Raw genomic sequence first — 26,677 nt, 5'->3', positions numbered from 1 at the left:
CTGTGCCTGGCTTCACTGAAGTTTTGCTTAGACTAACAAGTGGTGGTCTTGCTGTTTTGTTTTGTTTGCAGTGCTGAATATCTCAGTCTCAGGGCTTCACTTACCCAAACAAGCATTGTATTACTGAGCTATGCCCTGGACCTATTTTAAATTAGTTATTATTTTTAAAATGTTCTTCCTCTTAATTTCTAATCTGGCCAGGTGCCGTGACACACGCCTGTCATTCCAGCAGCTCATGAGGCTGAGGCAGGAGGATTGTGAGTTCAAAGCCAGCTTCAGCAATTTAGCAAGGCCCTAAGCAACTCAGCGAGACCCTGTCTCAAAATAAGAAATTAAAAGGGCTGGGAATGTGGCTCAATGGTTAAAGCACCCCTGGATCCAATCCCTGGTACCAAAAAAAAAAAAGTTTAATTTCTAATATGGTGACTATCACTAGATAAAGTTTACATGAGCAAAAGCTCTCTGTGTCTGTGGTGCTAGGGATGCAACCCAGGACCTCCCACCTGCTAGGTGAGCCATCCACCACTGAGCCACACCCCCAGCCTCTGTGATTTTAAAGAAACTACAAGTGTCCAGAGACCAAAGGGCTGGTGCCACATCGCTGACCCAAGTGTGTCCATGCTGCCCAGAACAGGGAAGAAGGTGAGATGACCCCACTTGGCTTTCCAGGCAAGCGGCCAGCAGGCAAATGCCACTCGTTCAAAGTCAAAACTAAAATGTGCCACCGGAGGCCATAGCTAATGCCACTCCGTGGGACTCAAAGCCCACCGTTTCTTCAGGGCCATGGCCACCAAGGGCCCTGGACTCAGGGTTTGCCCCAGAGAAGCAGGAAGCTTATGGCCAGGCTTCAGAAAGCAGGACACGTCACAAGTGCTTCAAGTGGCCTTCCTCTTCCTTCTGTGGACGCCCTACTGTAAGGAAGCAAGCAAAGGGTGAACAGGCATTAAGGAGCCCCAGGAGGGCCACCAGGAGGGCCGCCGTGGTGGCCAGGCAGGGGCCTCTCCACACAGCTACAGCTGGCAGGCACTCGGCGACCCCTGCTGGCACAGTGCTGTCAGGCTGTGTGCCGCGGAGCGCTCGGAGCCTTTGCAAGGAGGCTGCCTGGGTTGCACCAGTTGGGTAGCTGCTGGCCAGCTGGAGGATGGTGTCTGCAGAAGCCGCTTTGCCAAGTCATCCTTTCAGTCACAGGGGTCCGACTCACCCATCAGATTCTCCGAGGAAGATTCTGTTAGTCCTGTTTGGCAAGGATATAAGCCCGGGGCTTGGGGTACATCCCACAGGCAGAGTGCTTGCCTAGCATGTGCTGGGTCCTGGGTCTGATCCCCAGCACTTCAACAAGCAAACAACAAACAACAGAACCCAGCCCAAACTGCAGAGAGCCAGGAGCTCTGTGAGCTCTGTGAGCTCTGTGCACAGCATGTGGCCAGCAGCTCACCAGTTTGTCCAGCTGCCCGGGGAGGCATGGGGAAGGGGCTCACCACATGCGCATCCGTGAGAGGAATGCAAATCAAATCTCCCCCTGTCAAATGACTACAAGCAGGGAAGAAAGTGCCAGTGCTGGGGACTCTGCTGGGGCCTGGGAAAACAGCTGGGCAGGTGTGGGCTTCTTCCCAACGGTTTTATTAACAAACTTGAGTTTCTGGAGAAATTTTAGGCTGCCGGCAGAACAGAGCAGAACGCGCAGCTGGGCCCCACTACCCCACCACCCTGCCACACGGGTAACTCCCGGGGGCACAGGGAGTCCATATTTACGTCAGGTTCACCCTTAGTTTGTGCTACTGTGACAATGCCCCAGACAGAGCAGTTTACACAGAACAGATAGTTTGTGCTACTGTGACAATGCCCCAGACAGAGCAGTTTACACAGAACAGAAAAGCACTTCTAGGCAGTTCTGGAGGCTGGAAGTCCAAAAGTTCCGGTCTGGAGGGCTGCTTTCTACTTCTGATGTGGCCCTGGTGGCAGGGCCCCCCACAGGGTGCAGGCACCAGAGCTAGCCAGGGCACCACTGCAGGACGCCTCCTCCATCCTCCTACCTCGAGGGAGGGGCCCGGTCACTCACCCCAGAGGTCCCTCCTCTCCATCCCACCACATGGGCCATTCAGCTCTGACACCTGGATTTTGGAGGGTACGTGCAAGCCATGGCAGCTTGCACTTTCCATGAGTCCAACACCTTTCTGATGTCCACCGCAAAGTCTCGCACTGTCTCCCTTAACCCCTGCCCTGAGCGCTCGCTTTCCTTATTTATTGGTTTTTTTTGGTGGTACTGAGGTTTGAACCCAGGGCTCAGGCATGCTAGGCAAGCACTAAGCTGCATCCTCAGCCCTTTTTATTATGATCCAGGGCTTCGCTAGGTTGCCCATGCTGGCTTGGAACCTGCATCCTCCCGGTTCACCTCCCAGGTCCCTGGGATGGCAGGAGTGGCTGCCATGCCTGGCTCTCTAGGTCTCTCTGGTTCTGCCTTTTCTGGAATGTCACATGGTTGGAATCTACAATGTGTAGTCTTTTTGTGCTGGCTTCTCCCAGTAACATGCATTTGCTTTCCTCCATGTTGTTTTATGGCTTGGAAGTGCACCTCAGCACAGACTAGCACCCCAGCGTCTGGGTCACTGGCTGAGGGTGTCCTGGGTGCTCTGAGCTCTGCAGTGACCATGGAGCTCTGTAAGCATCTCTGCGCAGGTTTCAAGTGTCCATGACGCTCACCTGAATTCCGTGGCAGGAGCATGCTTGTTTCCCAAGGAGCTGCCGTGTTCTTCCAAAGACGCGAGACACTTTACATTCCTGCTGTGCAGCTGAGAGCCACCCTCCACGTCCCTGTCAGCACTGCTGTGGGTGGTCTCGACATGACCTCTGCCAAGAGGGTGGGGTCCTGTGGCATCTGCTGGCGGTGACGCTGAGCGCCCTCTCAGGTCTGCTGCCTCCTGGGCATCTTCTCTGATGTGGTGGCAGCGTGGTGCCGCTTCAAGGGACTGGGCCGCCGCCGCCTGGGTGTTTCCCCAGAGAAATGCAAACAGATATCCACACTAAACCTGCACACAATGCCTGCAGGGACCTTTTCCATGATGGCCCCAGAGGTGACTCACCCTGAGTATGCACCAAGGGTAAGCGAGGAGCCGCAGGGCACCCTGCTAGCTCACATGCTCACGGCACACTCAGATGCCCTGTCCAGCAGCTGGACTGTGGCAGGGCAGTACCACGGGGACCAAAGCCAGACTGTGTGGCCGGGGATGGCAAGGTCTGCATAGGAGGGCCACCAAGGGGCTCGCCACAGGGTCAGACAGGGGAAGCTGGGGCACCAGACCCTGATTGTCAGATGCTGGCCGGGCACAGGCAGTGACACGCTCTGCAAAGGACAGCAAGACACAACAGTGTGTTCTAAGACCAAAACCTCCAGGACCCTCCGCCCCTCTGCCCAGAGCCCAGTGGCCAGTGGACAGATGCCCCACTTGGCTCGCCTCCTGGGCAGCAGGCAGCAGCTGGGCCTCTTGGAGCAGAGTCAGGCGCTGGCTGCATCCAGCAGGAGCCTCCAGGCCAGAGAGGCACAAGCAAAGCTGCCGCCACTCAGAACCCAGACCCAGCAGGTGTCACGAGTGCCCCACCACCCCTCCACCACAAGGAGCGGGTTTGAGAGACAATCCTAAGGAACACGTGACCCAAACATCTGACCCCAGGCACCAGGACTTGCTGGTAGCCATCTGTAGCCCTTTCCAGAAAGGCCAGGGCGCCAGAGACAGTGAGACACTGTTCCCTGCAAAGCAAATGTCAACTACGACCCATTTTCAGACTAGAAGCTGACATTTATGTTCACAGATCTGTGCGCAGTCTTCAAAAAACCACCCTGAGAGCGGCTGATCCTTTAACACAGGTGGGCCATCGACATGGGTGGGTGCTGGCAGTTACTGAAGACCGTCAAGACAAACCCGTTTGCCAGCGTCTCTTCTGCCTGACGTTTTCACACCATGGGGGCAGGACGAACGTGTTGGTGAGGGCCAGCCATGCACAGCACAGTGACGGGGATGGGCGTCTGGCCAGGAGAGCTGGTCCTGAGAGCAGCATGGTGGGGTGGCTGTCCCAGGCGCCACACCAGGGAGTGCTGAGACACGGCCTCACCCCGCAGCACTCACACCCAGCTCGCAGAAGTCCGTCATGAGCTTTGGGGACAGAGCCCGACACACAGTGGCCAGGAGAGCCATGGACTGCTCCGGGCCAGGCTGGCTCCTTGCGGTGGTCCAGCTGGGCTCCGTGGCGTCTCTGCTCCCCTCAGGGCCAGCAGCATTGTGGAGGGGCTGGTTCCTGTGGCAACCAGGGGGGGGGCAAGCCGCTGTGATGCCACCAGGGACCCGCTTGTTTCACTGCGCCCTCTCATGCCCGGACAAAGCCTGACAGGAGCAGGTCCACCCAGAGACAGTGCCAGAGCAAATGTGGTGTGGCTGACACCCATCTGTTCAGAATCTCTCTTTAGTCAGGCGGTGGCATATACCTGAAATCCCACCTACATGGGAGGCGGAGGCAGGAGGATTACAAGTTGGAGGCCGGCCAACTTAGTGAGACCCTGTCTCAAAATTTTAAAAGGCTGGGGGTCGTAGGTCAGTGGTAAAGCACCCCTGGGTTCAGTTCCCGAGACCACAAAAATAAAAACAAGTCTCCGTGGTCTCAGTAAAGGTGCCTGAGCCTGTGGACTTGTACTTGATTCTAGCTTCAATCAGGAGCACAACCAGGGCCCGGAGTGCTGCCGAGAAGAGCCTGCTGCGACCTCCCTCCTCCCAGAGGTGTTGAGGGGGTCCAGCTGTGCCAAGGCCACCCTCCCAGGCAGAGGTGGGCCCAAGAGGCCAGCTTTCAGAACACATCTTCTGTGTTCTGAGCGCTGGTGGCCAGACACGGGACACGCTGCACTCGCTGGCAGGTGTGGTGACAGCAGTGTGCGTTGGCACGGGCAGAAACTGCGCGATGACAAAAAGCTGCATGGTAACTGGGGTTGCTTTGGTGCACACTTGTCTTTCTTTGATTTCAGCAGTACGAGGGATTGAACCCAGGGGTGCTGAACCACTGAACTACATCCCCAGCCCTTTTGAATTTTTTTTTTTTAATTTTTGAGCAGGGTCTAAGTTGCCCAGGCTGGCCTGGAACTCTGGCTCATCCTCCAAGTCACTGGGATGCCAGGTGGGGCTCCCACGCCCGGTTCAAGGTTCTTTCCCACCAGCCCTCCTACCTTTCCCCTTTGACTTCTGATTTAGGCACATACTCGGGGGGACTGGGAATGGGGCTGTCTGTGTAGCTGATGAGCCCCTGAAATACCAAGAGCTGGCCTCGGGAGGGAGGAGGGGGCTGGGAGATGGAAATGGAGCCACTGGTAAGAGATTGCTGAACTTCTCAAAATAGTCATTCAAAATATGCCTGAGCCACACCCTTGGACCTTCTTGGCTTTCCGTCCTTCCTGGGATGAGCCTGGGCCTGGCCATGGTCTGGAAAAGCAAGCGACCCTCCAACAGAGGCACCACAGGTGCCCTGTTCTAGGTATCCAGCAATCTGGACTCTCCTCAGGGAAGGATGCCAAGGTCATTATGCCACCAAGTGGGGTCCAGGCTGCAGTGTGGCTCAGTGCTCAGCACTGGCCTCCCGTGGCAAGGCCCCCAGAGGATGATGGGCAGGACAGAAACACCCTCACGTCCAGTTTCCAAAGCTACAAAATCAAGCTTTCAAAACCCGTGTTGGCTTTTAAGAGAATTTTAATAGCAAAGGTGGTTCTGAAGCCTGGGCACAGGGCACTGCCTCCTGCTCGTGACCAGTGCTCATGCAGCAGCAGATGTGCCTGCTCCAGGTGGCCTGTCTGCGATGCAGAGAGCTGTCCTGTGACCTGTGGAGCTGACACTGTCCCTGGCAGGGACGCGGAGATGGACACGCCTGCTGTGGTTGAAGGACTTTAATGACCCCCAGGCACAACCCGAGGCGACTCACACTGCAACACGCATGCTGGGAACACGGGGCGCAGTCCCGCAGACCCTGGGGTGGGGAGCACTGGCCAGGCAGGGCCGGTGCTCCCAGCAGTGCTCCTGCCCTGCCTCGGCCCAGGAGCTCGTTGGGACAGTCCTGCGGCGAGTAATGCATTTTCTGCTCTTCACAAAATACCATTCAAGTAGTTTTAACTTAAATATTTTAAAAGTAATCTTCACGTTTCTCAAGATTGGTAAAAAATACAGAATCTGACAGCTTTCACTTCACTGGCCTGCCGCTCTGGAGCCTCCGCCTCCCCATGGCGGGGATGCTGCCAGCGGTCCCCAGCCTCCTTTTCAGAGGGCCTGACACACTCGGCACCCTTGCCTGGCCTTGCGGGGCATGCGCCCCTCCTGCTCTCAGCTCCAGCAGCCAGCTGTGCCCACCGCCAGGCCCACAGGAGGCAGGGCTTCCTCCTGGGCCGCAGGTGGCACTCCAGAGGGGCTGTGACAGCTAAGTGGGTCAGGTCCTCGGTCAGGGACGATGTCACCTCCACCACCGTGGCCAGAGCAGTGGGCTCTGCCGTGGCGACACTCAGAGAGCCTGGGGTCCGGCCTGCAGCCCCGGCCGGGCCTGCAGCCCTCAGTAGATGTCGGGGCAGTCCGAGAAGTTCCGCTCAAAGTAGTCCCCTGCATAGAGCCAGTCGGGAGTGCCCGTGTGCGGGTTGTCGCCCGGGTAGAACCACCTGCAGAACACAAGCCAGGAGATCAGAGGGAATGGCCACTTTTGCTCTCCAGGGGCAGCACACAGGACTTGAGCACCATTGCTCAGGGAAGCTCTGACACCGAGTTTTCCATCAAGACCTTTCCCAACAAGACCACAAGGATCCACCTCGACACACGACCTCCCCCAGCCTTTCTCAGAGAGTGGCCCCTGTGGGAAAAGAGAAGGTGCCCAGGCTCCCGCCACTGCCGGGCTCCCCAAGCCTTGGTCCAGGGCCACCGGTGGCTTGGCTCCGCCACTGTCCCACCCACAGAAGCAGCTGGGCTCACCGTGTCCTGAGGACAAGGTCACCATTATCCTCACGTAACAGATTTTATATTCTTAATAATTAAAAAACAATAAAGGAAGGCTGTATTCAACTATTCTGTGGAATAAGGTGAATTCCAAAAATAAAAACATTAAACTAAATTGGATGCCTAAGCATCAAGGACGGGCTTCAGAAACCCCAATCTCATTACTAGGGTGGTTGTTAAGGGGCCTTGTAAACAAAGACCACAAGAATGAAGCGTCTAGGCCTCCGTGGCCAAGACTGTCACCCCAGCTACTCAGGGCCCGAGGCAGGAGGCTGCAAGTTCCAGGCCAGCCTCAGAGACTTAGGGAGACCGTCTTAAAAATTAAAAAATTAAGATCTAGGGGCATAGCTCCCTGAGTTTAGTCCCCCATACTCAAAAGAGAAGAAAAAAGTGTTGCCCAGCGGCAGGCAGTGGTACGACTGTGATCAAGCTGCAGGGGCTGAGGGAGGCGGAGGCTGGCAACACAGAGACCCTCCTCAAAAGACCTGAAGCCTAGTGAGACCGTACCGCTCGGGACGTCCAGAGACTGACACGTCTGCACGCACGTGTCACTCGTGCTCAGACACCACTGCACCCGAGTCCTCGTGGGACCACCACGGAAGGAAGAAGGTCACAGCTGTCTGCAGACTGTGTACAAGCCCCCTGGGCCCCTCCCTGTCAACACAGTAGAGAGGCCACCACAGGCTGTGTGCCTTATGCCCACAGCTCTCAGAAGGCCCTGGGCTTCAGCCTGGAGCTGTGCTGCAGGGGCCACGGCGGGGCAGGGCGTCTGCTGGCTTGGCCACGGGCGCGAATGCAGAGCGTCACCAACCCTCACCAACTGTTTTGATTCAGTGAGTGGCTGGGTTGAGCCAAGCTTTCTTTAAACTGGCCACATTTGATGTGAGTGCTGTGCCAACAGGGGCTCAGGCCCTCAGCTGAGTGTTGACCCAGCACAGTCCGGGGCAGTGGAGTCACCACCTTTACACCACCATAGGATTGCTGCAGCCACCACCTGGCCTGCAGGGCTGGGGGCCCAGGTGTGCAGGCCCCTCCTGACCCTCACCTGGTCCGCCATTCTGCCTCTTCTTTGGCACGCTCCCTGCGGGCCTCCCTCTGCTTCTCTTCCAGCCGCTCCTTCTCCTGGCTGGCCAGATCTAGGTCCAAACAAATGACCTCTGGCTAAGAGTTACATTGGCTCAAAGCTTCCGGATACATGGGAGATGCCAGAACCTTCCGCCCAACCTTTGGAGGACATCTCCCAGGTGTCTGCCACTATCACACTAGTCACCAGTGTGTGGGGAACATCGCTAGGACGCAGCGAGCACAGAGCCACCTGAAGCCCAAGCAGGAGGGAAGGTGGCAGGGAGGGCCAGTCGGCCCTCCTCCAAGTGTGTAAGTGCTGGGCACACGGCATGGCCACCGGCTCTGGGTGGGATGGGAGCGGGCCCCAAGGGGCAGGCTCTGCACTGAAGCACCATGATCACAGCAAAGGCCAGGAACCCTGGACAGGCGTCCCCAGCGGGGATCCTGCTGTCACTGGGCCTGCACTAGCAGGCAGGAGGAAAGCACACGGTCACAGAGGAGACCCAGGCCCAGCGGGCACAGTGCCCAGGATGACGAGTGCTGCTCGTGGGCTATGTCCAGTCAAGGCTCAGTTGAGGGAGGAGCACAAAGTGACTACGCAGGTGGCCTACGTGGACGTGAAATGAACTCGCACCCACCCACACCAGCACTGTGAGCTCAGCCCAGTGCCTACCCATGTTGCCATTCTCCATGCCGCGGATGTCTGGGCGCAGGCGGCAATCTGTGGGCGGCAGGGTCTTCTCCATGCCCGATTCCAGCTCGTTGAGGCTCACAGTGAAGCTGGTGAAGTTATACATCTGTGGGGACACGCAGCGTGGCAGTGGAGGCCACTCATGCACACAGTTCGTGGACTGCGTCACAGGCACACCAGGCCTGCTGCAGGCAGCCACGCATCACCCGCTCTCTAGAAATGTCCCTGCCAGGTCCACTGCCTCCTGCTCAGCCCCGTACCCTGGGCTCCTCCTCACCCCATGGGGAGGCTGAGGCTCCAGCCTGTGCCCGCCCTTCTCAGGGTGCAATGTGCCTGCGGCGCCCAGGAGCCTGGCTTCCTTCCTCTAGCCGACTCCCAGGTGGGCACCGTGTACCCACAAGCTCCTGCTCAGCACAGGTGAGGCTGCAGTCCACCGCAACCCTCCCCACTCGTCCTTTCCAGGCTGACTTCGAGCTCCCGCCTGGCCTCCTCTTCTGTACTGTCACCACACCCAGCAAGTGGCTCGAGGACCACAGGAATGCAAATCCCCTCTGTTCGTCCCCTGCTCAAACAACTCCCAGGGTACCCGCATTGCTGCCAAGGCTGGGCTTGTCAAGAGTCTCCAGCAGCCTGGCCCGCCTGGTCCCTAGGCCTGTGGCCCTCTGCCTCCCTTCTGGACCCCCTCCACTGCAGCCTCTCCTGCTCTGGTATGTGCTTCCCCAGTACTTCTAAGGGGCCATGTGGTCCCAGGCAGGTATTCACTGCTACCTCCAGCCTGCTGGTGCCAAGGGCTCTGACAGGAGGCACTCAACCAACAGCACCGAACCAAAGGATGAGGGAACTAGTGTTGTTATTTTAGGTCCTGGGGACAGAACCCAAAGGTGCTTTACTGAGTTACACCCCCAGCCCTTTTTATATTTTATTTTGAGACCAGTTCTTGGGTCTCAGGGTATAGTTCAGTGGTACAGTGCTTGCTTTGCCTCCATGAGGCCCTGGGTTCGATCCACAGTACCAAAAAAAAAAAAAAAAAAAAAAAAAAAAAAAAAAAAAAAGGCTAACCTAGAACTTGTGAATCTCCTGCCTCAGCCTCCCAAATTGCTGGGATTACAGATGTGCACCGAATATTATTCTTAAAGAATTTCCCTGAGAAACAAACTTTATCTCTCTAAAACATAACTGAAAATCGTGCTATTGAACTGAGTGTCCCCTCCCAGCATGCAGCAGGGCTGCAGAGGGCTGTGCTCCCTCTGTTCTCCGCAGAGCTGGAGATCACACCCAGGGGCCTGCCACAGTTCCGTCTCCTTTTCTAATTTTACACATGCTGTTATGTGTACAGGCCACAATACCACAACAAAAATCCCTAAGTGGCACACATGCTTTATACATTTATAATTTGTAATAGACATTAAATAATAGGGTGTGTTACACGTTATGCTTGTCCTAACATGTTACATGTTTTATGTTATTTATATTATTTGCTATTACATATAACAGTATGATTATGGAATAAATCATAAATAAAATTTTCAAAAGTAAACATCACAATGCATCTGAGCATCTACATTGGTAAGATAGCTGTGTACAGAGGATTGGCAAGGCAGTGGGGCACAGAGATGCACACCTGCATCTCTGGAGGTTGAGGCAGAACGATCTGTGGAGCCCAGGAGTTCAATACCAGCCTGAACAATGCTGCGAGATCTTGTCTCAAAGACAGATCAGCAAAACAGTCTCCCAAAGAGGTTTGGAGCTCCTTTTATAAGAGGTCACTGCAGACCTCAGAGGGCAGGGGGAGTGCTGGCCTGCTTGGTGGAGGGACTGGCAGTGTGCAGCCAAGGTTGCCAGGCTGCGAGCTGTTATGAAGATGCCAACCCTGCCAGGCTGCCGGGCACCAGTTCCCACATGAGCTCTGCAGTAGGGCAGGCTCCTCTGGCTGCACCATGGGCCCTGGCTGGGGTGTGGCCACTGGGAAGGCCAGCTGTGGAAACGGTGCAGTGACGTGATAGAGCTTCCCTGCCTGCTCCGGACAACCAGCTAAGGCTACAGGCAGGAAGGCATGGACGCCGGGCAGGGGAGAGTGAGGTGGCAGCTGACCTGACAGCAGGCAAGTCTGACCTACAGGGTACAGGGCACGAGGCACATACCTGGGCTGAGTTGGGGGGCCGGCTGTTGATCCTCCAGAGCAGCTTGCTGCCGGGAATGACCTGCACAGTTTCCTGAGCCACAGGCACATCATCAGCCACATCTCCAGACACCTCGTTGGCTTTCTCCAGTCCGTCATCCTGCAATACAGAACACCTCAGTAAGCCTCCTCGGGTGCGGCTGCTGGCCAGGAGACCTTTCTCAGAGCACTTTGAGACATGCTCCCAAGCCCTGTGCAAAACAAGGGATTTTTTCTTTTCTTTTTTAACTAAGAAGAAAATCAGGCTGGGCATGGTGATACACGCCTATAATCCCAACTACTTAGGAGGCTGAGGCAGGAGGATCACAAGTTTGAGGCCAGACTCAGCAACTCAGTAGGACCCTGTTTCAAAATAAAATGAAAAAAGGGCAGGAGGTTGTAGCTCAGTGGTAGAGCACCCCTGGATTCAATTCCCAGTATCACTAAAATATAAATATATATATGTATATATATGCACACACACACACACACCACACCACACACACACACATTTTATTTATTTATTTATTTTTAAATCAAATTTCCTTCCCAGTTGGAGACACCATCCACCCTCCAGTTTGTGGAGAAGACTTGGGCTCCTGCTCTCTTCAGGGCCAGGCCACACTGGGCTTCTCTACTCCTAGAGAGAAAAGAAGATAGGCAGCGTGACCACAGGTGTGCTGTGCTTTCCTCTGCATGCAGGCTGGACCCCAGGGGCTACCTGCCCAGCCAAGGACTTGTCACCCCAGTGCTGGAGCCGCGGGCTGCCTCAGGCAGGAAGTCTCCCCAAGGCTGAGCTCAGGGCAGCTGGGCAATTCTAGGTTGAGCCCCAGTGCCCATTCCTTGTTGGTGGACACCCCGCTACATTCTCTTCAGAGCCCATAGGTCCTGGGTGAAGAGAAAAGCAGCTGCTGGATGCAGCTGTGGGCCACTGACCCGGGGTCAGCATTCATGAGCCTCCTATCCCTGGGCACCTGGAGCAAGTGCAGAGCTGGTGAAGGCTCCACACGCCCGCCCAGGAGACCTCACGTCCCACGGCTGCCAGTCCTGTGCAGGGTAAGCCTGGGGCGCTTACCACATCCCTGCACTGGGTGAGCCTTACCACTGAGCCACATCCCAGCCCTTCTTTTTTAAAGGTTTTTTAATGGTTTTTTTAGATGTTGATCAACCTTTACTTTATTCATTGATTTACACGTGGTGCTGAGAATCGAACCCAGGGCCTCACACATGCCAGGCAAGTGCTCCACCACTGAGCCACAACCCAGTCCCCCAGCCCTTTTTCTGAGACTGGGTCTCACTTTGTTGCTGAGGCTGATCTGGAACTTGTGCTCCTATTTCAGCCTTACAAGTCGCTGGAAATCCCAGATGTGCGCCACTGTGCTCGGCCTAAATCTGTACAGTCTTTAAGTGGAATTTCCTTTTCCTGTTTTTTTAAATGAAATAGAGTTATCAGAGAGGATGTGCAGCACCACACATGAGCTCATGTTTCATAACATGAACACACTTGGACTCCTGGAGGGGCTGAGGAGGCTGGACCTTTTTGTGAAACAACATTGCACGTGTTGAGCTGGGCACATGGAGTCACATCTAGGAAATGTGCTGCCCTCCTGAACTGTTGCGTCTGGTTCTACGCTCAAGAGTGAACTGCCTTCAGAGCACCATATTCCAAAGCTCTGGGAAATCCTTGGCAATACTGATGGCTGAACAGATCACCTCCTCAGGATGGGAGAAATGGATACACAGCTCACTTGACTTTTCAAACAGACCTCGGCTGTGTACCTGAGCAGGACCCTGAGCCCAGAGCACCCAAAGACACTGGCTTGCATGGGGTTTCAGTGGTTGCTCCAGCCAGGGGAGGAAAGGAGAGCAATTGTGACACCATGGGACACAGGAACATCGCACCACACCAGAACTCAGACAGACAGGCAGCTTCATCTCAATGGATTCCACACATTTGTCTCTCACTACGCGCCCCCCAGGCAAGCAGAAGGTGAAGCGCTGGGACATAGAGGTGGCCCTGGCCAGCAGCAGTTCTGCCCCACCAGCATCTGCCCAAAGTGGCCACTCACCAGCTTGGCCTTCCTCTGGTGGTCCCCTCTCCTCTCCTGCTTCTTGAAGGATTCATAGGAACTGGGATCGATGCCCCACAAGCACTCTGTCCACTTGCCATAGATCATGAAGAGCTTCTTTTTGCTGTGGTAAAGGGGTTGAAAGCTCAGTCAGAGCAGCCGGCAGCCACTCTTCTAAACACACAGCTCCCTGGCTTTGACCACGGAAAACGTCAACCTTCTGGCATGTGCTCTAAACCTGGGGACACCAGTGGGTGTAAATGCAAAGATGAAGACTGGCCTTTAGGACTCACATCACTTGAGAACTCCTCCTAACCCTGATGCACAAAAGCAGAAGAGATTGAGCCCAGCGAGCTGAAGGGGCCACAGGCTACTTCTTCACATGTACAGCTGTCCGAGCCCGTCCTCCCTCTCGTTTTGCGGTGGGGACAGCCCAGCGCCTCATGCATGTCAGGTAAGTATTCAACCACTGAGCCACAGCCCCTGCCCCTTATTATTTTTCAAACACACTGGACATTTACGTGCTGTGTACCCTTCAGACCTTCCATTGATCACGCTAACAGCACTTGCCTCCTTCTTGACCCCCGCTTGTCAGTCTCACCTCATGACAACCCTGGGGGGCCTACAATGCTGGGCTCTCCTGTTTTCCTCTGCTTGGGAAGAGCACATGGTGGCTGTGCTGAGCTCATGCCCCCAGGAGAGCACGTGTGACTCAGTGGCACCCTGAAGTCAGCCTCAGCAGCAGAGATGGCTTGATGGACAACCCCCCGTCTCTAGGGGAAAAGTGTCCTAGATTTAGGATGGCATTCTATTTGGATCCAAAAGGTCTCCCAAAAGCTCATGTGTCAAAGGCGTGGTCCCCAATGTAGAGGTGGGATCTTTAGGAGGTGACTGGATCAAGAGGGCTCTCACCCCACCAATGGACTAACCGGCTGATGAATTCATGGCTTAATGGGCTATTGGCCAGTGTGGAAACTGTAAGAGGTGAGGCCTCGTTGGAGGAAACAGGTCATTGGAGGCATGTCCTCGAAGGGCCTATCTGTCCCCAGTCTCCCCTCCCTCGCCTTCCTGGCCACCATGAGTTAAGCAGCTTTTCTCTGCCATGCCCTTCCACCACAATGTGCTGCCTCACCACAGGCCTAAAAGAAACTGTGGACAAAAACCTCTAAAATCGGTGGCCAAATCATCTTTCCTCTTTTAGGTTGATTTTCTTGGGTATTTTATCACAGCAACGGAAAGCCGGCCAACACAAACAGAAAGCCTGAAACCTAAACCAGCTCTCCTTGCTCAGACTTCACAGGTGTCAGGCCAGCCTCGCAGTCCACGTCTGCCAACAGACATACCAGCCTCAGGTGACCCCACAGGAGATTGCGCACAGTGCTGGCCACTGCTCGCCCATCCACAAGGCCATTGTCCTTCAAAGTCCACGTGCTGGGTCTTGCCATGAGCCATGGGAGAAACTGTCTTAAGTCTGATGGCATTTTACAGGTAGTCTGAGCAGGTGAATTTCTGGTGCCCGAGAGGAGGTGGAACAAAAGCACTATGTTTCGGGTTGGAAACCAGAATCTAGGAGCGGGAAATGATCTCTTGACATTACATGGCCCAAAAAACCGATAAATTTGAAACCCAACACATAAGAAATTAACAGAGTGGGGAAAAACACTACAGACCACTTGTGTACTTGCAAAAATTTGTTGAAGTCCCTGGTTTAGAAAGGAATGAACCATCCCTTTACAAATGGCACCACACCAGCTACCATCCATGCGCCTGGCGCCAGGCACAGGCTGCAGCAGGGAGGAGACACTGTCCACGTCTGAGCCTCAGTTCTGCTTGTAAACCTGCAGCTTCTTTCGAGAGAAGCAGCTCTCATTTCTCAGGTCAACCGGCTGTTTTCCTTCCAGAAGGGAGTGGGCTCTACTCTCCTGTCACCAGAAGCTGCACTTAAGATCGACTTTATTGGGCTGGGGCTGGAGCTCAGTGTAGAGCGCTCGCCTAGCATGTGACCTCGGAAAACGTGGCCCTGGGGTCAATTCTCAGCACCACATAAAAATAAAATAAAGGTTAAAAAAAAAAAAGATGGTCTTGATTTTCTCTTCCTGGACAAAGTGTCTGTCGTGACAGCGTCTGGGTTGGTGCACAGGACCGCAGACGCACCCAGGCAACCGTCGCCCAGACCTACTTTTTGTCTTGGATGTGCCCTTCTACTCTGTGAAGTTCCTTTCCAAACAGTCCGCACGGTCTGAAATTCAGCACGCACTTGTCTCCAGTCCTGTGGGGAAACAAACGTGGGCGTGTGCTGACCGGGTGAGAAGCTCAGAGGCCTGCTCCAGCACAGCAAGGAGAAGGCCTGGGGCCACGTGACCCGTGACTTTCCAGACTGAAGGAGATACCATATAACTGGCTTGGGGGGATGACTGTGCAATTTGATAGATTTACTAAAATATCCCAGTTGCTCATTAAACTCATTGAATTTTATGATTTATAAATTATTTCTCCTACTTAAAAAAAATAACAATGAGTCATGAGTTTTTAAGGTATTGTAGCCTGGATACTGGGTGATGTCAGGTGGTCACTGCTTTTTACCCAGTAATGACACTACTCTTCAGTTTAAAATTTCTAAAAAATTAACTATTATGACGAAAAATCACACACCCAACCAATGTGGCACACTTGAATTGACCTCAATGCTGGCCAGGACCAAATCTAGCCAGCCACAGCCGCATGGGGCCCTGCAGGAGGGAGTCCCTTAAGCTTAGTGACCGGAAGGTGGGGTACGGCTGTCACCTGTGGTTTAGAATCTCCACCGTTCCATACTGCTCTATCCACAGCTTCCCAATGATGACATTGTGCACACAGCAGGTAGGGTTGGTCCAGGTATAGGCTTCGTCGTGTCTGGAAACACAGAAGCAAGCAGATTGGGACAGTGAAGCACGGACCCTGTGTGACCCAGAATGCCAGACCAGACAGCCAGGCCAGGACGCCAAGCCCGCCGAGAGCCGGCAAGGGCTTTGAAGTCCCTCCAGTGTGAGCCATTCTACTCAGCATGCACGTGGGATTTATTTCTTCTTTCCTTTGTAGCATCAATAAAGCTTTCCACTTAAATGTCAAGACAAGTTAATAAGCAAGAGAAGAAGACTGAGACAAGAGAAATGGCTTTCCTGTGAAGTCGTCAACAGAAAAGCCATTTCACAAACATACTGGTAATGTAGTCCTAAGGAATGCCCTGGTCACGTGGGGAGGGCGCACAGCCAGGAAGGGACATGGGGAGAGGGCGTGATGTCCATACTCTCCATTCCTTTCATTTCACTCTTCATCCTCCAAAACACCCTTCCCAGAGAGAAACCCCCCATATGTGATGCGGCAGACGGCTGAACCTGTGCCTCAGCAAAGAGCCCCGACAGAGGGCAAAGCCAGCTCAGAGCAGGAGGTGCACCACGCCTGTGTGCAACCCTCTGAATTTCCTAGATGGACCCAAACGCACTGATCAAAGGGCCTGCCACTTTTCAATTCTGCACGCCTCACCCCCCCAAAGAAAAAACACCACAGCAGGTCTGGCAGCCAGACAACTATAACAGGAACTGCCTGCACAGGCTGGTGGCCATATTCTGCAGGCAGCAGTGACAGTCAGTTCCCCTCCAGGCCCTCAATGCACAGTATGAAAAGCAACTAGATGGCCAGCAGCAGAAACCACACCGGACACTTGTTCGGGGCAGCAGCAGTTGAGCAGAAGCCGTTTCAGAGGACTGGCTGTCAAAGAGGACCACATGTCGTGGGCCTCGAGCTCCAGGGTGTCCCGGAGGCTGGCTATCCCTGGGCACCTCTGAGGGGCGCTGGACCAGGGAGGCTCCAGAAGGAAGCAGGAAGCCTCTCAGAGGGCCCCCAGCGGCCCTCACCTCCACACTCACTCCCTGCGTGTGCGCTGCCGGGTCAGTGTGAGGTCTGTGGCGCATGGGTCCACACTCACTCCCTGCGTGCGCGCTGCCGGGTCAGCGTGAGGTCCGTGGTGCATGGGTCCACACTCACTCCCTGCGTGCGCGCTGCTGGGTCAGCGTGAGGTCCGTGGCGCATGGGTCCACACTCACTCCCTGCGTGCGCTGCTGGGTCAGCGTGAGGTCCGTGGCGCATGGGTCCACACTCACTCCCTGCGTGTGCGCTGCTGGGTCAGCGTGAGGTCCGTGGCGCATGGGTCCACACTCACTCCCTGCATGCGCTGCCGGGTCAGCGTGAGGTCCGTGGTGCATGGGTCCACACTCACTCCCTGCGTGTGCGCTGCTGGGTCAGCGTGAGGTCCGTGGCGCATGGGTCCACACTCACTCCCTGCATGCGCTGCCGGGTCAGCGTGAGGTCCGTGGCGCATGGGTCCACACTCACTCCCTGCGTGCGCTACCGGGTCAGCGTGAGGTCCGTGGCGCATGGGTCCACACTCACTCCCTGCGTGCGCTGCCGGGTCAGCGTGAGGTCCGTGGCGCATGGGTCCACACTCACTCCCTGCGTGTGCGCTGCTGGGTCAGTGTGAGGTCCGTGGCGCATGGGTCCACACTCACTCCCTGCGTGTGCGCTGCTGGGTCAGCGTGAGGTCCGTGGCGCATGGGCGGTGGCTACGGGGCCCTTTCAGGGCATCTGCCTCGCTTGCTGTCTCCTCAGGGGTCCCCTGAGAGAGACCAGTGCCATGCTTGAGCAGTCCTGGGAGGAGTCCGTGACCAGGGATGAAGTCCCTGCCAGCTTGACAGCAGGCGCTGGCCAGGCTGGTGAGGTACAGCCTGGCGGGCCCTGCTGCAGGTGAGGTAAGGAGCGGGAAGGGAGGCACACTGGTGTGGGAAAGGGCAGCAAACTCCATCACCCTGGGGACAGTGCAGTCCTGACAAAGCTGCTGAGCATCTCCGGGGACGGCTGCCTGTCCCAAGCAGGCAGAGCCTCCCCGAAGCGAGTCCTCATGCCAGGCGGCCAGCCTCCCTCAGTCACCTGCCCCACTGCTCACCTGAGAAGCTCCAGGGTGATGGTCCCCCGGGGCTCGGCCTCCACGCTCTTGCCCCAGAACTTCAGCTTCGGGTAGATGGAGCCATGGAACACAAAGTCCTGGCTGAGACCTTCTGAGTAGAACGCGCTGACGGGGGGGTGGTGACTGACTTGCTCAGATATGAATCTGAAACCCAGATCTTCCCTAGGCCCAAAAGGAGAGGAAGGACAGGGAGGAGGGGAAGAGAGTCATATTATGACAGCAACCTCACCTGCCTGGCTTGGAGCCTGCTGTCCCACTGCCCAGCAGATCCACCCACTACCTCCTGTCTGGTCTGGCAGAGGTGATGCTCTGTGGCAGTTTGCCTGACAGCCATGGAGTGTCACTCCTAGGCATGGCTGGTCAGCTTGAGGAACCAGCCTGGTGTGGAAGCCTGCCACCCTGCCCTGCTGCCCAAGCCCCAGACACTTGCGCCTCACAGCTGCCTCTGTGCAGGCCAGCAGGATGCGGAAGGCTCGCGTCGGCCTTGCAGGGGCTCCACTGCAGCAAAGCCAAGGCTGACTGGCCCTGAAGAGGTGTCCTGCCCAGTCTTTTCATGAAGTTCCTGGAACTTCAGTGATGAATGTCTTGCACCCCAAAATGTTCCTGGCCAGGAAGCAGGGCTTTGAGCAGACTCTCTTATTCAATAAAAATGTCAGTGTTTAATTGTTCCGGAACTGTGGATACACCTACAGTTGTAGTCATTAAAAATTATAAAAGCTAAACCACATAATTACTAAGTTATCTGGAATCAGAATTCCCAATCATTACAGAGGAAGGAAAGGTGAAAAATTAGGCTTTAAAAGGTTGCCTACCAAAGTCTGTAATTTACAGGATGAATACTTGTCTAAGAAAAGAAGGTGTATTTTTAGCCTCCCTGAGGGATCTGAGGGACTCGAGCGCTGGTGCAGGACAGGGTCTGTGGCCCCCGGAGGTGCGGGAGACACTGCCCAGTGGGCACGTGTGCTGAGGCCTGGGAGAGCTGGTGCTCAGCCTGTGAGGCCCAGATGCCCGAAAGGCACATCAGCCGCTGCCTGTGCTTTTCATCCGCAGAGCTCGTTTCCTATTGTGCAGAGCCTTTCCCTGCCCTGGATCATCTTTCCAAGGTATCTAATGATTCCAGCAGCTACACAGCCAGCCCTGGAACAGGGCCCTGAACATGTGACTGGAGGCTTACAGGCCCAGCGACGGGCTGCACTGCTCAGAAGGACCTAGAAGGGGAGCTGCACTCCGTGACTGAAGACAGAAGGACACCTGAGTGCCTCCCCAGTGGCCTTTCCCTCTTCCCTGCAGCCTCTCCTGCGGGGACACGGGACTGCCTCTGGGGACAGTCTCACCTCCTCCCGGCTGGGCCCTGCATCACCATGCTTGCTCTGACCAGTCCAGCTCTCTCAGGGGCAGTGTGGCTTGGAGAGCAGTGGCTCCAGCACTCAATGTTGGCCAACACCAAATCAAACCACATGCTCCTGACAGTGCCCCCAGCAGCAGAGCGAGGGGCAAGCCAACAGTGAACCCTCCTGAACAAGGTGGGAGCAGAGCAGAGCCCCAAGACTGGCATTGACAGGCTTTCCCACTGCAGCTGCAGTGGCTCAGCAGACGCTCAGAGAGCCTGGGCTGGCAAGAGGACCGTCCTTCCCAGACATCGAGGCCAGGGCTGGCAGACAGGCTACAGGCCCGGTCTGGGCAAAGCCCTTTGTGCACAAAGGGAACCTACCAAAATGGGGACTGACTTTTTTTTATGGAATTACATCTGCCTTATGTTTTCTACTTTTTTCAAAGTTGCACATCTTCTATAAAGAGCATGCTCTTATAGTTAAAAAAGACTTAGTAAAATACACCAAAGGATCAGCCATTAACTCCAACTCCAAGTCAGAGGCTCACTACTCAGCAGGGTTCCCTTTCCATGGGACGAGAACAAGCAGGACGCAGGGCCCTCCCATGAGCACTCAGGCTCTGGGTAGCGCACCTGCAGCCTGGCATCTTGTGGACAAGCACAACCACGGTGCATGGAAAGAGCGGCTCAGCCAAGCACCACCTGGCTCCCCACGTCCTCCTACCTGCGCAGTCTCACCTGCTAAGCAGGCCAGCTCACAGGAGAGGGCAGTTTCTCTCCCCTGTCAGTTTCCCCTCAGCATCCTGTGGCCCCTCACCTGACGGTGCTGCAGACGGCAGCAGACTAAGCAGGACCCAGCCCACACGAGCAGCCCCACAGGGTCTCTGGCCTAGCCTCTCATCTGGGTGATGCACTGGGGTGGGCACTTTCACAGAGGCAGAGTCCCCCGACAGATTCCAACAGCCCAAGGCTAAGAGGTATGGAGACAAGCCCAGCTAGCCAGCCCTCTAGCGGTCCAGCTAAAAACAACACAACTGAGTCCAGCCTGGCCTCTGGGCTGAAGTGCAGAGCCCGCCTGCATCCAGTTTCAGGACACACGCACTAGGCATAAGGGTGAGGGTAAAAGTGGGGTACAACCTTAGAGAATTCCAGTAGGGCAGGGACACTGCCCAGAAGAAACTCCCCAGGAAGGAGTCTCAGCCCATGCAGATGAGGCCTTGTCTGCATCCCTACTGGCCAGGATGGTCCAGCCACTCCCAAGGCCCTGTGTGGCCATCAGTGGTCAGTGGGGGCTGCACAGTGAACAGCGCCTCTATATTTACTCTTCTTTTTGGACTGACCTCGCTCTCTCTCTTTTTTCCCTGAGACACTGGGGATTGAACCCATGGGTGCTGTACCACTGAGCTACATCCTCAGCCCTTTTTGTTTTTGTTTTGAGACAGTATCTTATGATGTCGTCCAGGCTAGCCTCAAACTTGTTCTCCTGCCTCAGCCTCCCAAGTCACTGGGATTACACGTCTGGCTTGGATCTTTCTCTCTTCTACAGTGTCCACAAAGTGCTGCTATAAAATGGCCTGGTTTGCTCGTCAGTATCTGGTTTTGCCGTGGTTGAAAGCTAGCACTCTTCCACACTTCCCCACAAGAAGATCTAGGCAGCACGGCCTCCTTCTCCAACCCGCCACATGGAATACTCGGTTCACCCTGGTCTTACCTCACTAGGGTAAGGCCTCACGTCACCAACACAGCACTCTGGGCACAAAGCATCTTGCCCAGAGCATCCCAAGTCCTCCAACGGCTCCTCATGACCCCAGACACTGGTGCTGGTGAGAAGTGGGTTCATCAGTCGCCCAGGAGCCCACCCTCAGGTGTTCACGACAGGTCCTCCTACCTGATCAGCTCATACGTCTCTCCCAAGAGCGGGTTGAACGGTTTGCCAGTCCTCTCCCACTGGGAAGCCACAGCAGAGACCGCAAAAGCAGCTACAGCCTGCAAAGGACACACAGGCAGGGCCAGTGACTTCAGCGGAAGGCAGCGCCCTCTCAGCCTGTGACTCCTCCGCCTTCTTCCAGAAACACGTTTCAGGATCACAGAACTTCCTGGGAGGTGCCATTTGTCACCGACTATTTCTTTAAAGTCATATCAAGGACAGTGCTATTCTCCACTCCCACAGCTTGTCCCCTGCAGACAGTGGCAGTCAGTCCGTCTCACACATGATGTACTTGCAAGTGCTCATGCACACACATCTGTGCCCATATACACATGCGCAAAACACGCAGAGACTCGTGCCCGTGCATAGGTGCACATGCACACAGGCTGTGGTGCTGAAAGGACCCAAGAGAGCCAGCTCCACTGGGCAGAGGCTCCTTGCAGGAGGTGGCACCAGGGAGCTCTCAGGGCCCAACGGCCACTGGAGACATGCTGTAGAACAAATGCTGTGGCCTCCATGGACGTCCCCCCAGTGGACAGCCAGGTCTCCATGACTCCACGGTGTCAAGTGCACCAAGACTGGTATGGTGCTGAACACACACAACACCCACCTGCATCCTTTCCAAGGGCTGGGGCTGACGGGAGGCCTTGTGAATGAGGTACACATGCTCCATGTACTCCGTGATCCGCTGGAGGAAACTCAGTGGCTCGTTGAAGGCAATGGGCATTGTGATCTTGGACAGCTCCTGGGAGAACCAGGAGGATGGCACAGTTAGCTCCCACAGGCTCTGCCACCTGGCCATGAGCCTTGGCTTCCATCAGACCCCTCATGGGACCTGCTGCACACCTGGAGGTCTTCCTGGATCCTCTCCACTTCCCAGGCCCACTGGCCCACTCCCATCCCACGTCACAGTGGTGACTGCAGAGATGCCCCCAGACTGCTCCCCACTCCACGGTCCTCCCCGCCTCCACTTCAAGATGAATGGTACCAGTGCCAAGGTTCCCCATCATTAAAAGTCATTCCCGCCGGTGTGGTTGCGGCACGTGCCTGTAGCCCCAGCCACTCACTAGGCGGAGGGGGAGGACTGCCTGAGCCTGGGAGTTCAAGACCAGAACAGGCAACACAGTGAGACCCTGTCTCAAGAAAACAATCAGCACTAGCTTCTGTGGCCTCAAGGATAATACAGAAAGGCCTCACCGGACTGCCAAGCCCTCTAAAGTGTGACCTGTGTGGCTTTGCCCACAGCCTTTCAAAAGCAGCAAGGCGTCTCCCATGTTCCAGGCAGTGTGCAGGCAGGAGTGAGGCTAGAGGAGGCTGAGGGGACAGGATACCCACTGAGGCCATGCCTGGGCCAGGATTCTGGGAAGGGCACTCTGACAGAGAAGGGAGACACACCTGTAGACAGCAGGACAGGCTCCTCAGGGGACAGCCAGGGTTTGAGGTGGCCAGAGCACAGACAGGCTGAGGCCCACAGAGGCCCCAGGGACACGGACAAGCCGTGGACCACCACTGGCCCAAGTGCTCAGAACACCCTGGGCAGGCAGTGTGCTTGGCACAGTGCCACCAGAACAGGCCGTCAGGTGAAACCTGAGACACAATGTCCTGGGAAAGGGCAGGGCCCTGCTTGCAGCCTGGTCCAGGAAGACCCTGCAGGCCAATCCTAGACACACAACCCTGCAGGCACAGGGCAGGGGTAGGCCCCGAGCCAGGACAGCAACGCTGCTCTCTCAGGCTGCGTGAGGACCTGTGGGTACTTGTAAACAAACACTGGAAACTTCAGGACACTCAGGAGGGCTGGGCTGGAGTTACAGCAGAGGCCGCTCTGGCACACAGGGTAGCTGAGACCACACAAGGGAGCTGCCCACCCAAGAAGGCAGGAGGAACAGTGGCTTGTGACTGTGCACTCACCACCTCAGGGCAAGTGGAGGAGACCCTGAGAGAGCAGGTGAGAAGGAAAGACAGTGAAGGGAGGAGGTGTGCGTGGTCTGCGCCCAGGCCAGGCTCGCGTCCCTGCTGTGTGCTACACACCTCAAAACCTGCCACTGCCAGACCCCAAGGTGCACAGGCCAGGGAGTCTGAGGGTGGATGGGGGAAATGCAGAGGACCCCAGGCGGGAGAAGGCTGGCCTTGCTGGAGTGGAGGGGTGGGGTTATGAGCAGGATGCACCCAGCAAAATCTTTTGGCCCAGCAACCCTATTCCTGGGAAGCTGTCCCAGCACCTCAGCAGAACTGTGTTTGGGGCCAGTCACTGTGACTACTGGATCAACTGAAGACTAGAAACGCCCCACGACAGGGCCATGTTCTTGTGGGGACACGAGGCAGGTACTAAATAACTGCCAGGAATTTGCTGCTGAGTGAGAGCCAAGGAGGAGGAATCCCAGGTGCATGAAGAAACAGAGATATGGGCCCACATACCTACGTGTGCAGCACAGGAAGGGACACCTTGTGGGCGGAGCTAGCCCACTGCAGGGATGTGGGCCTAACCCAAATGTGGTATGTATTGGTCTGGGGCCTCTGGGCAGTAATGTAGGAACAGGGAGCCAGGCAAGGTGGCTATGCCTGTCATCCTAGCAACTTGGAGGCTGTGGTAGGAGGATTGCAAGTTCCAGACTAGTCTCAGCAACTTAGGAAGACCTTCTCAAAATTAAAAATAAAAAGAGCTAGGGATGTGGTTCAGTGGTAGAGCACCCCTGGGTTCCATCCACAGTACCAAAATAAAACAAAACAAAACAACACCCAGGAAGAGAGGCCAGAGGAGACACATACACTTGTTCACGTAGACACACAAGTGTGTGTGTGCATACTTCCTGCCTCCTGACACATGATGCCTGCATGGCTAGGGACTCTCACCAGACGTGACCCCTCAACCTTGCTCCTACAGAAATGTGAGCAAAAACACACCTCTTTTCTTCATAATTCTTCTAGTCTGCAGTATTGTGTTACTGGCAACAGAAAACAGACTACTATGTACACCTCATTAAATAAATCTGACTTTGGAACCATATTTTAAAACTAAATTAAATGCATAAAAGCAATCTCTATACATTAAAATGAAACAAGCCTACTTGATTCCCTGAGTGCATGATCACCCAGGGGAGAACCAATAATGTCACAGCAACTTTGCAGTGGACACTGTGATCAAGTGATCAAGGTCGACATCCCCAAAAAGAGGTGTGGACAACACAAAGCCTCAGACAAGGCACCGAGGGCCCCTGGCCTCTGTGTGCTCCTGCCAAAAATGCAGAGCCTCAGTCTCAACACAAGAAAATGCCAGACAAACCTAAACTGAGGAACGTTCTACCAAACTTGCAGGCTAGTACTTGCAAGGTGTCAAAGCCACTCTAGTGACGGGCACAAGGGAGATGTGATGGCCAAATGCCACCAGGGATCCCAGAGAAGATCCCAGGCTAGGAAGGGGACCTCACAGAAGGCAGGAAATCCAGCAAAGTACGCAGGTTGGCAGTGTTTCAAACCACGACAGATCATGCTATAGCAGCCGCTCCCCCAAGCCAGTGCTAAGGGAGCTGTGAAGGGGTGGGAGAATGCCCTGTACCATTCTGGAACTTTCTGAAAGGCAAATGTTACTTCAAAATAAAAAACTGGGGGGGAAAGATGAAGCTTCCTAGCTGGGCACAATGGCACACGCCTGTAACCCAGCAGCTCGAGAGGTTGAGACAAGGATCGAGAGTTCAAAGCCAGCCTCAGTAACAGTGAGGTGCTAAGCAGCTCAGTGAAACCTGTCTCTAAATAAAATACAAAATAGGGCTGGGGATGTGGCTCAGTGGTTGAGTGCCCCTGAGTTCAATCCCTGGTACGCCCCCCCCAAAAAAGATGAAGCTTCCTCTGGAGAATAAAAAGGATTGAGATGGACAATAGCAAAACAAAAACAAAAACTACAGGAACCGAGTAAGCAGAGCCTGAGGAGCACACATTCCTCCGGCCTGGCAGTCATGGGCTCCCAGTCTCCACAGGCTGCCTACACAGGGGCATACCAGACCCCAGGACACGCCTGTTGCCAACAGACAGCCGAAGTCATCGTGAAGTCCATAGCGTCTGGACACTCTGACTGTACAACCAGTTTTTCTGTTACAAATTCTGAGACCCTGACAAGGGTTGCCTGCAACCTGGAAGAACCTTCTCTGTGGCAGGAAGTGCATTCTCCCAACCACCAGCAGTGCCACCAACCATGAGAGCCCAAGCGCCCAGGCTTCACGCTCCAGCCACGGGGACTCACCAGGCCAATGCACTTTTTCAGTATGCTCCACACGCTGAAGTCGCTTCTGGTGAACATGGGGGCGGGCAACGCTGTCCTGCGGGAGGCGAGAGCAACGCGCACTCAGCATTCATGGGGGACCACGACACCTTCCCAGCGTCAGACCTGACTGTGAGCACTCACTCACATTCCAGCGTGACCAGGGAGGAGCCCAGGCTGCTGCCCGAGACTCACGGGGAGGCTCCTGTCTGGCTGCACTGGAGGCCTACTGGGAGTGGTTATGTCACCTTTAGAGTCCTGACCAGGACCCTGCAGTGGAAGGCGGTGGCCTCCTTCCCAGGGCTGGGGACTGTCAGCAGCTCTGCTGCCCACTCAAGGCCCCAAGGCCCAACAGGGCAGTTGCAGGATAAGGAACAGAAGTGAGGCCACCAAGTGTGGAAGGCACTATGGAAACCTGTCCAGAAACCGGCCACCTCCGCCTCCCACGAGCGCAAAGGTGCACGCCTTCCCAGACGCCTTCCAGCTGGATGGGCCCAGTAGCCGCAGCTGCACCTGCACCCCCATCTTTGACCCAGCTCTTGCTCACAGCTGACCCTCTTGAGGTGTGAGCTGCACTGGGCCCATCTTCACCTGTGGGGCTGCCGAGCAACAAACTGCCTTTGAATGTTGGGGGAGCCATGCATGCTGCTGGCAGGGTGCCACAGAGTGAGGGCACAAAGGAGGCATCCGGGAGCGAGCCAGGGGGCCCTGCTGCCACCCTAGCCCATGAGGCACCAGCACCTCCACAGAGTTCCTGTCTCAAGGCAGCTTCTCCGGAATGAGCTGCCGCACCTGCAGAAGAGCCTCGACTGGGACAGCCCGGCCCTCAGAACAACGGAAGAAGAGGCAGCAGCTGGGAGGCAAAATGGAAAAGGAAACCCAGGCTGCCAGAAGCAGCCCTGGCTCCACTCCATGTCTGCCCCTTGCCTTCCTGAGCTCTTCACCAGCAGCCTCCACGTGGCAAGTTGTGAGGGTGCCACCAGAGGGCGCCCCTTCTGCACAGGGTCAGAGCGCACCAGGGACATGACCCATGTGACATAGGGATGAAGAACAGGAACTAAGACATGGAGGGGATGGGAGGGGAGGGCCTAGGCCAGGAAGCAGAGTGGACAACAGCTAGGCAAGGACAGAACTGGACACACCTAAGACTACAAAATAGGACCCTGTGTGTGGGGCCCGTGG

The 26,677-nt window shown here is 55.5% G+C and overlaps 1 protein-coding gene across 4 annotated transcripts in view; it reads right to left on the bottom strand.

The window, feature by feature from the left end:
• Window positions 1-6,438: 6,438 nt before the first annotated feature.
• The window catches only part of OSBPL2 (oxysterol binding protein like 2), a 32,723-nt gene continuing 12,484 nt past the window's right edge, over window positions 6,439-26,677 (bottom strand). For all 4 annotated transcript variants that reach the window (XM_079127248.1, XM_079127245.1, XM_079127246.1 and 1 more), the window contains exons 4-14: window positions 25,478-25,553; window positions 21,854-21,988; window positions 21,205-21,302; window positions 17,966-18,148; window positions 15,772-15,879; window positions 15,167-15,256; window positions 12,988-13,111; window positions 10,902-11,039; window positions 8,743-8,866; window positions 8,050-8,140; window positions 6,439-6,673 (exon numbers count right to left, since the gene is read on the bottom strand). In XM_079127248.1, the coding sequence (XP_078983374.1) occupies window positions 6,571-6,673; window positions 8,050-8,140; window positions 8,743-8,866; window positions 10,902-11,039; window positions 12,988-13,111; window positions 15,167-15,256; window positions 15,772-15,879; window positions 17,966-18,148; window positions 21,205-21,302; window positions 21,854-21,988; window positions 25,478-25,553 (1,270 nt within the window). In that variant the 3' untranslated portion in view covers window positions 6,439-6,570. The remainder of the gene's footprint in view (window positions 6,674-8,049; window positions 8,141-8,742; window positions 8,867-10,901; window positions 11,040-12,987; window positions 13,112-15,166; window positions 15,257-15,771; window positions 15,880-17,965; window positions 18,149-21,204; window positions 21,303-21,853; window positions 21,989-25,477; window positions 25,554-26,677) is intronic.

Source organism: Sciurus vulgaris (assembly GCF_902686455.1).
Source record: "Sciurus vulgaris genome assembly, chromosome: 2".
Classification (NCBI taxonomy): Eukaryota; Metazoa; Chordata; class Mammalia; order Rodentia; family Sciuridae; genus Sciurus; species Sciurus vulgaris.
This window is presented reverse-complemented; position numbering and strand designations above follow the sequence as displayed.